The following is a 12,519-nucleotide window of genomic DNA, read 5'->3' on the forward strand; positions in this document are numbered from 1 at the left end:
ATAAAATATTTTAGTACTTTGGCATTAGATTTATTTTTTAAATGTAATACATGTTATTAACTGTCATGATTTTGTTTTTTTTTAATACAACACTGTAACTTAAGATGAAACCTAAAGACTTTTTGTGATTTTTTTGTTTTAAAATGTATCACAAACTTTCAAGTAATTAACTCACAGACAACTACATTTAAATAATAGTAAAAATAAAAATTGCTATCATAATCAAATTAGAGGTTATTATAATTAGTCTTTATTGCATATTGTTTATATATGTGTTCCCCAGAAGCTTATAATCAACTTTTCTTTGATAACTATTGCATAAAACAGCAATTTAGCAGTTTGAAATCTATGGAAACTGTGAAATCCCACAGTTTGAAAACTAATACAGCTTTGTTTTATCTGTAATGAACTTAACAGTTTGTGTTTTTATATAACGTTTGATTAGTGGTTATGTGTTCTTACTTATTTTAGTATCTCAACAAATGAGATCTTTATGCCTTTAATTATACTCAAATTTCAGGTATGAAGAATGCATCATAAAACAAAATTCATTATTTTACTATAGACATATGCATGACTTTAAAAATAAATACAACTCATACTTCAAATGAAATTCTTTTTGTGATCTGATATTATCAATGCAATTATTTGCAATACGTGGAAGGGATATATTATTAAAATAGAAAATTATAATTAAGTAAATCATTTTACTCTAAATGACTACTACATACATACAAGTAGTCTTTAATATTTTAATGCAAGCAATTATTTGTGTCTTTTCAGTCTATTCGAGAAGTCACAGGATACGTCTTGGTGGCTCTTAATCAGTTTCGTTACCTGCCCCTGGAGAATTTGCGCATTATTCGTGGGACAAAACTTTATGAGGACCGATATGCCTTGGCAATATTTTTAAACTACAGAAAAGATGGCAACTTTGGACTTCAAGAACTTGGATTGAAGAACTTGACAGGTAAGAACAATATATGAAATAGTAGTATAGTTTCATTATCGGTATAACATAATAGACACGTGTGTGTGTTTGTGTGTGTGTTTGGTTACTGTAGTATGTGATATATTGAGGAACACTATAATGCATTTAAACATCAACTATTTATTCATTTTATGAAAATTTATGCCCTATGATTCCCTTGCTTTATTTACAGGTATTTTAAGTGCAGTCTAAGGGTTACTATAATACTGTATCTCAACTGAACAGAAGTACTGTTTAGGACATGCTCAATGACTGAAAACTGAGATATGAAACAGGCTTAAGAATGCTATGTTTGGTGGTCTCAGGTGAATGGTGAACCATACCATCAAATTTCTGCAGTAAAACAACTTTCGCTCTTATTAAATATCAGTAAATCCACAAGCGGTTATATCAAGTGTTTTGTACAATGCCTTGGTTTTGGAAAACATCTAATTTATTAATTCAGTTTTGATTTCTCTTATTTACCAACTCACTGAATACCATTTGTAGTTCTTTCTCAGAATGCTTTAATATCATCAGTGATGTTTTCCACCCTAAGATTGGAGATAGGTCATTGGTAACAACACAAAATTTTCACCTTGCTACAAAAAAAATTTTGTTGGAGTTGGTTCTGTAAACTGGTTCTTGCAATCCCACTGATATCTTATCAGTTCTGTAGTTTATAGTTCATAGTCTGTAGTAGAAGGGTTTCTCGTTACGACCTTTTTAATCATGAATTTTGCCATGTGTGCCTATAATCAAAATGTGCTAATTAGTAATTAATTATCATCTTGCAGTGGGATAAAGGAATTTAAACTATTAATTTAACCTAAATTAATATAATCTATATATTTTGCATCAATATATGTAGTGCTTTCAAGTGTGTTTCGAGTCCACTCACTAGTAATGTTTTTTGATATTGCAAAATGAAAGATTTTAGAGGTGTCACCATAAAATAGAAAGTAACAAATAAGATTATTACGAGGATATTAAAATTATCTGTTCCTTTCATTTACAGCAGATTCAAAATTTTAATTTTAAGTTAGAGATAGCTTCATAGTTAGCCAGACATGTGAGCTAAAATTGTGATATTTTGGATGAAGAAAAGAATACTAATTATGTTATTTATTTCAAGCATGATTGCTATTGAATTGATAACATAATGGTAAATGCAAATTGTTCAGAATTTATAGATTCCTTGATCAACACTTTCACTTTTTTTCTTTCAAAGATAGTAATCTTACTAAAGAGCACTGTTTTTGACTAAATTGCTACTTCTATGGAAATAATGATAAGAGGAAGAACTTGGAAATGAAATGGATAAAGAAAAATGGAATGATTGAAATTAGGACTCTAAAAATAATATGCTCCAATTAAAACTTGCATTGAAAGCATTGTGTTTCTTTATGATTTTTCTCTCATTATATCAAAGAAGAAATTCATAAATTCCTTTTCATAAAATTTATACTTGAATTATATTATTATTTCATAATATGTGCTATTTGAAGACTCTTGCAACACAAAAAATTAGTCTTTAAAGAGTTATTATTTCCACATTTAACATCATACAACTAAAATATTAAATTATTTAATAAAAATTATGACATATTTAAACATACTTTACTGAGTGAGCTTACGCTATGTATTATGATTGTGAGAGTTGTTTAACTTGTGTGATACCAAAATATGACATTATTATTTTTAAAAAAGTATTCCCTTTTCTTCCAGAAAGTCTTATAATATTTTCTTATGTAATAATAGAAATGAGTAATTAATAAATGGCTAAAAGAATGAGTCAATTGTTTAGAAAAAATATGTATTTGTTCAAGAGTTATTATTAATTTTCTTCTTTAATATGAGCTAAAATATGGTAAAATGAACAGTGGAAAATTTAAACAATTCGGAAACTTTGTGGATATTTTAATATATTTATTAGTTAGTCGACAGTTACAGGCCGGCATTATTCTGACAGTTTAGAATCATCAATTTTACTTTAGGTAATAGGCTCAATTTTCAAAATCAGAAATTATGTTTCTGCATATGAATATATGGGGAAGGACAAGAGACAGCTAGCTGTTCATATAAAGAGGAATTGGGGATACAATTTGCTCTATAATAATAGCTTAAAGAGCTAAGTGTTCTAGGTAACCTGTTTAAGGTAATGGGCAAGCATTGCAATTCACTTCAGATAAGATTGTGTGTGTGTGTGTGTGTGTGTGTGTGTGTGTGTGTGTGTTTAGGAAAGATATTTGTTTTATGTTATTTGCTTATGTGCTATACAAAGCAAGCTGATAAGATTTAAAAAAATAATGTATATTGATATAGGATTATAGAGCTTGCCCTAATTTTAGATGTACTTTGTGTAGTATGAGGAAAAGTAGAAAACCTGCTGAATAGTCAAATATCTCACTGATTATTGCCCTAGTGAATTAAAATTTTTAAATTTAGTTCTTAAAGAACCAGCATAATCAGCAACATTTGAGTATTTGTTAGAACCGCAAATTATTGGGTCTCACTTAAGATGTAATGGATGAGAAATTGGGGTTGGGAACTATCAACATGTGTTTTAAGGATCCATCCAATGATTCTGATAGCTGCTAATGTTTGAGAAACACTGTTCTAATTAATAAAAGATATATTACCAAAAATAGTAGCCCAATATATAGTTAACTTCTTCACATTTACGTGACCCAACTAATTTCATTGACACCATCTTCTGGAGAGAAGGAAAGGAATGGGACAGAGAACAAATATAAGTTTTGATTGAATGACAGAAAATGCACTCTCAGTGTGAGAATGTTAAGGGAAAAATTGGGAGCCTGGATGAAAATATATGGGTATAAAAGCACCTAGAGATGAGGAAGATGCTGGAAAAAACTTTCTTCTGTATCATCATTTTACCTAATACAAACTTTGCATAGTGATAAACTATTAAAAGGACAATAGTCATTTATGGTAAATTTTCTTTTTAAGCAAAATTTTATTTTTAAGTGCACTCAATGAGATAAACAAGTTCTAGTTGTGGGGACATGAATTGTTATAAGAATTTGTTTCCCCTTAAATCTTTTTGGCTGTGTTCACCTGAGAATAGTTAACCCTTACATATGACAGTCCTTATGTCAACCAAACATATCTTTTACACAGAGATATACTTTTCAGGAGGCAAATGTACTGTAATAAAGGCAATGTTTGGTTGACATAAGGACTGTCATACGTAAGGGTTAATGGTTTGATGCCTCTTACACACATATATATTAACTCTGCCTTACACATTCTTATTAATTAGCTCTATGCTCAGTAAAAGCTATTCCTTGAACTGTAGACATTACTACAGATTTTACTTGCATACGTCCTCAATAATAATAATATAAAAAATATGTTAACTTTACAGAATTCCGGTAGACTAAAAAATAAATAAAATAAAAAGCTTAGTCCAGGGAGATACAACATCTGAATAATGTAACATTTGAACAATGTAACATCTGAACATGATATGAATGTCTACTTTCAAATATGCATAGGCAATATATTATTTAAAATATATCCACATAAATACAGTACCTTTTAATGTTAATTTTCTTAAACTCCCTCAACATTATTCAGTAACGGTCAAATAAATAACCTAATATTGAATGGACAGGCCATTTGTAATTGACTCAATGTATTTCAAAAATATGCATGTGGAATCAGAAAATTCTCTATTCAAATGCCAGATTACAATTTACAGTCTAAGTATCAACCTTTTGTTCTTTAAAATTGAGAAGAAAATTCCATCCCAAGTGTTTTTATAGTCATTAAAAAATAAGGTAGGGAACTTGCCAACTATAGCACCTTTAGAGAATACTTAAGGTACCTTAGTTTTCTTTCTCTGTACTTTAGCTTTCCTTTTTTTTTTTTTGTCTTTAGCTTTGCTTTGCGTCAACACATTGACAAGACAATTGTGCATATTTCTGTATATTCAGATAGGTTCCTATTGCTTCATTGAGTCTTTGAAAAGTGACGCGTTTAGACAAAAAGATGCTCCAAATTAGAGTATCTCTTCTGATACTACTTTGAAACTACTTCATGCATAAGAACTATTTCTCTGGCAATGAAAAGCCAGAGCCTTTTCTTTGTCTATTCTCTGTATTATAGCCTGTCTTTGGTACTTCATAACACTGCTCTCCTGTCTTTCAGTGTCTCATGCCAAGCACCTGTTGCCCCAGCCCTTCATGTCAAATCTCCGTCATCATGTTTCATCCTTCATTGGCCCTGACATTTGTCTTGACCTAAACAAGAAACATATTTATTCTGAGTTCGTTTTCTGACATTGGAGTTGCTAAGCATTCCTCAACAGCTCTGTGAAAGGTCTCAGTAATGTTTGAGTGGGTTCAACCAGCCTAATTCAGAGATTTATGTTAAATACAATGTTTGACAAAGATACTACTAATATTTACATTAGAAGAACTGCTCAACATATTGTGATATGCGTAGGAAAAAATGATTTCAAGAATACTCTTAGATTGCAAATAAATTAGTTGAAAATGATTTGATCAAAACTATCCTCTGGTGGAAATCCTGTGAGTCAGATGAAATTAGTGAAGAGTGGAACATTCTTACAAAGCTATCAACTTTGAGATCAGGTTCATGATTTCTTAAAATAATAGTCTGATCAATATTTTTAAAGAAGATTGTTTATCATGCCAGACAATGTATATTAACTAAAATAAGAAAAACCATAACAATGTGTTTATGTAAAGGTAAAGCAAAAACATATATTTGAAAGGAAATGTTATAAATACAGAATCAGATAGAGTAGCCATTTTAGCAAATTTCTAGGATGTGTTCTCAGCTTTAGAGAACTGTTGAGTGAATTTATGAAACTGAATGAAGGTAAAATGGTAATTTTTCCTTCTATTGTACGAATGACTAGAGAGGAGACTGTTATTGGAGAAATAAGACATGGAATGGTGGAATTTCCAGGAAATAGAACCATTCCTTCTCTAGTTATCATATTTTCAGTCAGGAGTGTTAAAATAATCTGGTCAGGCCATAAAAAGCAGCCCCGTTGATTTATATCCTATTTGGGAATCCTGAAGAGGTCCCACTTTCTGAACTACATCATTTTAACCCCTATAACTAGAATTCTTAGGAAAAAATTGATGGAACTCTAGCATTATGGGATTTTTTAAAGGAAAATTCTATTAACTAATTTTATAAACACTGCCATTCAACAATGGCTTTTCAAAACTCAAAGGTCCTAAACTCTTAGTCATAACTCACAAATACTTATTAATAGTCTTAGTTTTACTGGTAAAAGTTCAGGGTTCTTTTGTAAAGATGTCAGTTCAAATATTTGTTAGCTTTGTTTTGTTCCACTTGTATATTCAAGACATTGTGCTGAGATACGAGCTAGTCCAAATTATCTCTACATACCTGTCTTCTCTCAGTAAATATTATATTTCTGGCAAATATTTGCCCACCAGCTGCAATGTGAAAGCATTGGGAAAGTATATTCATTGTTATTATGATTTTATAGTCAAATGCTCCCATTTTAATCTGTTTTACCTTTTAAATCACCACTGTCCAATAGAACTTTCTGTGATGATGGAAACACTGTCTGTACTGCACAATTGAGTAACCAGGCCAAATGCAGCTACTGAGAACTTAAAATCTGGCTAGTGCAATGAAGAAAATTGTTTTAATTTTATCTAATTTAATTCACTTACATTTAAATAGGTTATTGTGTTAGCTAGTGCAGCACTAAATGGATAGCATATCTTACTGAATGCAGTGCAGTAGGTAAGAATATTTACAAGCAGACAAGCATGGAAAATCAGAGTACAGGCTCTGGATCCAGACTCCTTTTGTTCAAATCCTGTTCTGAAACAAGTTATTCAACTTTTTAGCCCTCAGTTTCTTCATCTTCTGATGAGACTAATGAGAATCCTGTTTGTAGTATGGTTGTTAAAGTGGAATTATAAATTACATGTATAGCATTAAATGTAGTTCCTGCAATAAGTATTATTATTATTTTAGAAGAACTATGCTTTTGGTAAAAATAATAGAAACAGTCTCTTTTTATAAGCATTGAAAGCATGTTTATTGTGTAAGTGTATAAAACAAATTGCAATAGAAGAGGCTAATATCTCATAAATGATGAATGGAATTTTCTATTTATCTATATCAGGGATTAGATAAATGAGAATTTGCATGGCTCAACACCTCTTGATGTAATAAATGTTACCAGCCAGGAAATTTGAATTATTGTTGTTGTTTTCTTTCCGTGAGATTAGCTGATTTAGTGAGTCTACTAAAAAGCTGAAAATATCGTTCAAAACTTAAAAAAAAAATGTGCTCATTCTAGTAATGTCCTTTAAATTTTGCCCTCTTCATGATTCATGTCATCAAGAAAACAGCATTGCAGAGAGAAAAGATCTTATCACTTGTATCTGCTTTACCAGTCTATTCCAGTCTACCTAGAAATTCAATACAATGCTTTCTCTGTTACTCTCTCATAGTATTTTACCTTCCCTCACCCTTAATACTTTATGACCCATTCTGTGCAATAGATTTTATAATCGTATTGGAAGCTAACTCAAATTGTTCTGGTTATTGAATCATAAGCACCATAACAACTTCGAGCAGTATTTATAGGGAAAGGTGAAGAAAAATGGTGATTCATAACCTTTTCTTCCTTCTAAGATCAGTTTATTCAATTTTATTTTCACTGTGATGCAAATTAGGGGTTTGATTTTATAGTATCAGTACTGTTGAAAAAGCTGATATCAAAAATAACATTTTTTTTATTTTCAATCTACTATGAAATAAAAGGACTTTAAACTTTAATTAGATGTTTTTAATGATGTGTTTAATGAGTGTAGTCTGGCAACTATTAACAAAATGAAGAATATAATTAATTTTAATGGTTCCACCAATTCTCTAAACTTCTGCCTTAATATTTAGAAGGATGATTCTATATTATGTAGAATTATACATCTGGTGATATCCCATCTAAAATCCTATTATAAATTTTGCTAATTTTAAAATTATTTCTATTACCAGAATTCTCTCAGTCTTTGTGCCTTTGTTTTTAGTAACTTTATCTGCCATTTTTAGCATAATAAATATAGAAAGCAAAATATCTATATGACATAATAAAGCTCAGGTTTATGTACTACTATTATTATTAATAATATTTATAATTTATAAGCACTTGCTATGAGAAGTCACGGGTTTACAAGCATTATCTCTTTTCACCCTTATAATAACCCCACTTAATAGGTTACTGTGGTTATTTCTATTTTGAAGATAAAGAAACTGTAATTTAAAAATACTAAGTAACATGACCCAGAACACACAGTAATTTATGAAATTCATATTTGAAGCCAGGTGGTAAAATTTCAGATTTTCATTTTATCAACATACTATACAGATTCTGAGAAAGGAAGAGGTCACATACACTGAAATTTTATCATCTTCTGCTATGGGTGAATAGATTGAGAATCTATAGTCCAGGTGTCATTTTTTCAATACAGTTTTTCCTTTTTAATTTTTAATGAGGTTTAGAGTAGATACTTTGCTTAAGAAGTTAAGTGATTCTAAAAGAGATGCAGATTGCATAAGTGGATTTAATAATTTCTTATTATGATATTGAAAAGCATTTTATCAAGCTATTTAGGTTTATCTCTACAGATATTAGGAACTAAAATAATCTAATAACAAAATTAAATAAAATGCCCTAAATGGGGATTGACTTCATGGCCTTTCCTTTATGAACACTAGAATACAAAAGAACAGATAAATAACTATTTGGGGTGCATTTTATGTTGATTTAGCTCTAGAAGTTGTGTGTTTGTCAAGATAAGTTTTTGTCTCTGTCTTAGTCTAGTGCTCTTTCTACTATGTTATTCCAAAAATATGATTTTATTTAAGGTACTAGAGAGATAGTACTAGGTAACAATTTAAAAGATTTTTTTAAAAAATGTATGCCAATCTATATATGCTTAGGTATGCATTCTCATTCACTATTTGGAAGAAAATTGAACAAAATTCTAGAGTTTATGCATGACCCAGTTGTAATCCAAATGCAGTTGTCTACAAAATACTATTAAATTTGACATGAGCTTTATAGTGTCATTCAAAGAATACTGTTTAGTATGTTTTGTGAGGAAATGATGGAAAAAATAATGAAGTAGTACTTAGCATACCTATAGATATATCCTTTATATAGCATAGGTAGAAAAATGAAATGAACTATGGAAGCAACCCATGTCATTGCTACCACTTTTCACATAGTGAATGTGTGGCTAAATTTCAAATCTATGCATTACATTGTCATTTAATACAGTTAGAAATTACATGTCATGATGATATATTTTTGCAATTAAAAGTGTATCCTGCTTCAAATGTTGGGCTGTGGTACTCAAGGAAAGGGGTAAATCAAGAATTCGTTTCTTAGCTCGAGTGCCTCTTAAAAATTAAGAAAAATCTGTCACTTGTATAAAATAAATACATCAAAGATCAAAATATAGGTTATCAACTCCTTTGTGACTTTATTGAAGATCATCTGCATAATTTAAGTAGCTATCCAGTTATTTTATGTATTTAATATGATTTACAATGGGCAGTAATTTCTTATGTTACATTTGGTTTATTATTAAATATAAAATATTGAAAAATATTTAAAACTGAATAGTATTTCTTGAAACATTTCATGACAGTTTTGATGTCTGATTTATATTTAAATCAGGGAGAGATTTAGTGAAACTTTTCAGTTCATTTACATTTTAATGTATTAAAATATGACCTAGTAAGAGATATTCAATACCAGAGAAGACTTTCAAACATTTTCCTTTTGAATCACAAAAATCTTAGACTTTTAAAGAAGAAATAAATAGTAATATATAATTCTCAAATTAATAGAAATTAAAGCTCCAGAAATTATAGTTTCTAAATTCCACATGAATAGATAAACATAAAGGAATGGGCCCTAAAATGGTTTCTCTCTGAAATGCATATCTAATTATAATTGCAAATGACTACTTAAGCAAACTAGTTTGTAAGTAGAAAAAGTCCTTCAAAAATGCAATAAAATCAGTGAGATACAAAGGACAAACATAGTTGAAAAACCATACATGTCTATAATGTTTGTATAAGTAAGAGCCAACTCTGATTGTTGCCATTTATAGTTCTCTGATTAGCACTTCATCCATAAAAAAATGTAAAACAATCACAGAGAATTAAGCAGCTTTTGTTGTATCAAAGACATACTCTATGATTTGGGCATAAAGTCAAGAATAGTTTGAGGGAAGGCAAAGAGATAAAAATAGAGCTCAGAAGTAAGAAGACTGAAAGATTCTTATCGAGATATATAACTTTTGCCTGAGAATGCTGATTTATGATAACAATTCAAATCTTGTCTATGTATTCTATATGAAAAGACTTGTTTCTAGATAATGAAAACAATATTTTCAACGTATGCTCTTCTAGTCCCAGCAGCATGAAATTGTAGAAAAAATCTGTGTTTTGAAACCTGATATATTTGAAATTTCATCCTAGCACTGCAACTTACAAGGGAACTATCTACATAATTTGTGTTGTGCCTCAGTTTCCTCATATGAAACCGAGAATTCAGCAACAATAAAAATGCTTGCCAACTGCCTAGCACAAAGATTAGCCCAAAATAGATGTTATTTTCTTTCCTGTTTCTCTGTATAGTTCTTGATGGAGCAAATAGCATTTCGGAGTACTAATTTCTTAGTTAATCCTTGTTACTTCTTTCTCTTTTCACTTGATAGTACCTACCTGCTGCCTGTCTTTATGGAAAAGTTCTTAGGCAAAGTGTAAGTCACTTTCTCTTAGTGCTTAACTTCCTTAGAATAAGTGAGGGCATGGCATTAGCCCTTCCACATCCGCAGAGAATGATACTCAATTTTTGTTTTCTGAACACCTGAAAACGGAAGTTCAAGCATTTAATGAAAATACAGCTCCATTTGGATAGGGACCTCTAAAAAATTTTAATTGTTGATTTATTTCCTAACACAGAGATGACAGACAACATGCTGTAATAATAGTACTTACATACATTTACATTTAGCTATGTGTCATTAAATGTAGATCCATTATTCTTTTAATAAATTGTTTGACTTCTCTGCTAAAGCTGTGAAACTTCAGGGGAAAAGAAAACACCTTTGAATGACTCTTTGAGAGAAAACAGAAAAGAACATTGAGTTAAGCAGCAACCAATTTAGTTGGTTTTAAATACTGAGTGTAAGCCAAGTTTTCTCAGTGGTGCCAAGCAAATCCTATTCGTAGTTTTTCATTTCTTAATTTCTTAATTCTTCTCAAAGTATTCAAATGTCCCTGCTGGGTAGATCTACCAATTCAGCTAAGAATCCATTTCCCCAGAGATTACCTTAATAGGGTTTCTGAAACTCATTAATCATTGCTTCCTTTTAAATCTCCATTACACAAGAAAGAATGGCGTTTGAATACCTAGATATTTCATACTTAGTTCTAAATTAGCAGAAAAATACAATGTATATTTTCCCATCCCTCCCCTACTTGCTGAATTTGCAGTAAGGCCTTTTATATAACTTATTTTAAATAGCTAAATGTATTTTAAAAGATATTTTCTGGGACTTTTAGAAATCATGAAAGCACCTACTTATTGTTTGCTTGAGAACTTGAACCTCTAAAGAAAGGGCAGGCTAGTGCTGGTAGTGTTTTCCGTAGCTCAATTGCTATAGCATGGTTGGGTCTCTGTGTCAGTGTGTGAAAAAGAAGTGAACCATGTGCCGTCATAACAGTGGAGACGTGAGACACCTGCAGAGAGTCAGCTTGGTTTCCACACTCAGCAACCGCACGAAGCTTCCACTGTAGAAATTCCAATATAGATTTTTTTTTTTATTTCTATATACAAGACCAAAGTTTTTCTAATATTACAAAAAATGAGCATGGCTTTTTTGTTTTCATGGCATAAAAGCATCTTTAACAACTATTTTTATACTTTTGCTTCAATTTTTTTTTTAAATTCTGTGACTTAAGAGAACAGTTGTAGTACATAAAAATTACACTTTATGTTAGATTACAGAATCAGCTTTCTGTAAAATAATTGTAGTAATAAATCCATACAGGTGAATAAGTCATATATATTTCAAAGTTTTAAAAAAATAAATACAGACACATACCTAGAATTAAGCAGAAGACAAATTAGAAGACCAAAGAAAGACAGAAAAATAGGCTTATAGGTAAATAATTGAAAAAAATGATTGTGTGTGTATTTATATTTCTCTATAGAAATGTAATATATATTTATGTATATAGTTACACAGTACAGAAATATATATGTACATATATTTTATCTCTTTACGGAAGTACAATATACACATATATGTATATGTACACACACATACAGATGTGCGTATATATTAATGTGTGTATGAAGTTTCTATGATTCATAACCATGCACATTGTGTGCCATTGACTCATTTCTAAGGAACAACATAATTAACTAGTTATAATCCTACTTTTCTAGTCACATGTAAAATAATACAGCTTCCAAGAAC

At 30.2% G+C, this 12,519-nt stretch overlaps 1 protein-coding gene across 6 annotated transcripts in view; it reads left to right on the plus strand.

The window, feature by feature from the left end:
* The window catches only part of ERBB4 (erb-b2 receptor tyrosine kinase 4), a 944,884-nt gene that overhangs the window by 502,183 nt on the left and 430,182 nt on the right, over positions 1 to 12,519 (plus strand). For all 6 annotated transcript variants that reach the window (XM_036236254.1, XM_036236256.1, XM_036236258.1 and 3 more), the window contains exon 3: positions 784 to 970. In XM_036236254.1, coding sequence (XP_036092147.1) covers positions 784 to 970 — 187 coding nt within the window. The remainder of the gene's footprint in view (positions 1 to 783; positions 971 to 12,519) is intronic.

The sequence above is a fragment of the Rousettus aegyptiacus genome, unplaced genomic scaffold (genome assembly GCF_014176215.1).
Source record: "Rousettus aegyptiacus isolate mRouAeg1 unplaced genomic scaffold, mRouAeg1.p scaffold_m13_p_2, whole genome shotgun sequence".
Classification (NCBI taxonomy): domain Eukaryota; kingdom Metazoa; phylum Chordata; class Mammalia; order Chiroptera; family Pteropodidae; genus Rousettus; species Rousettus aegyptiacus.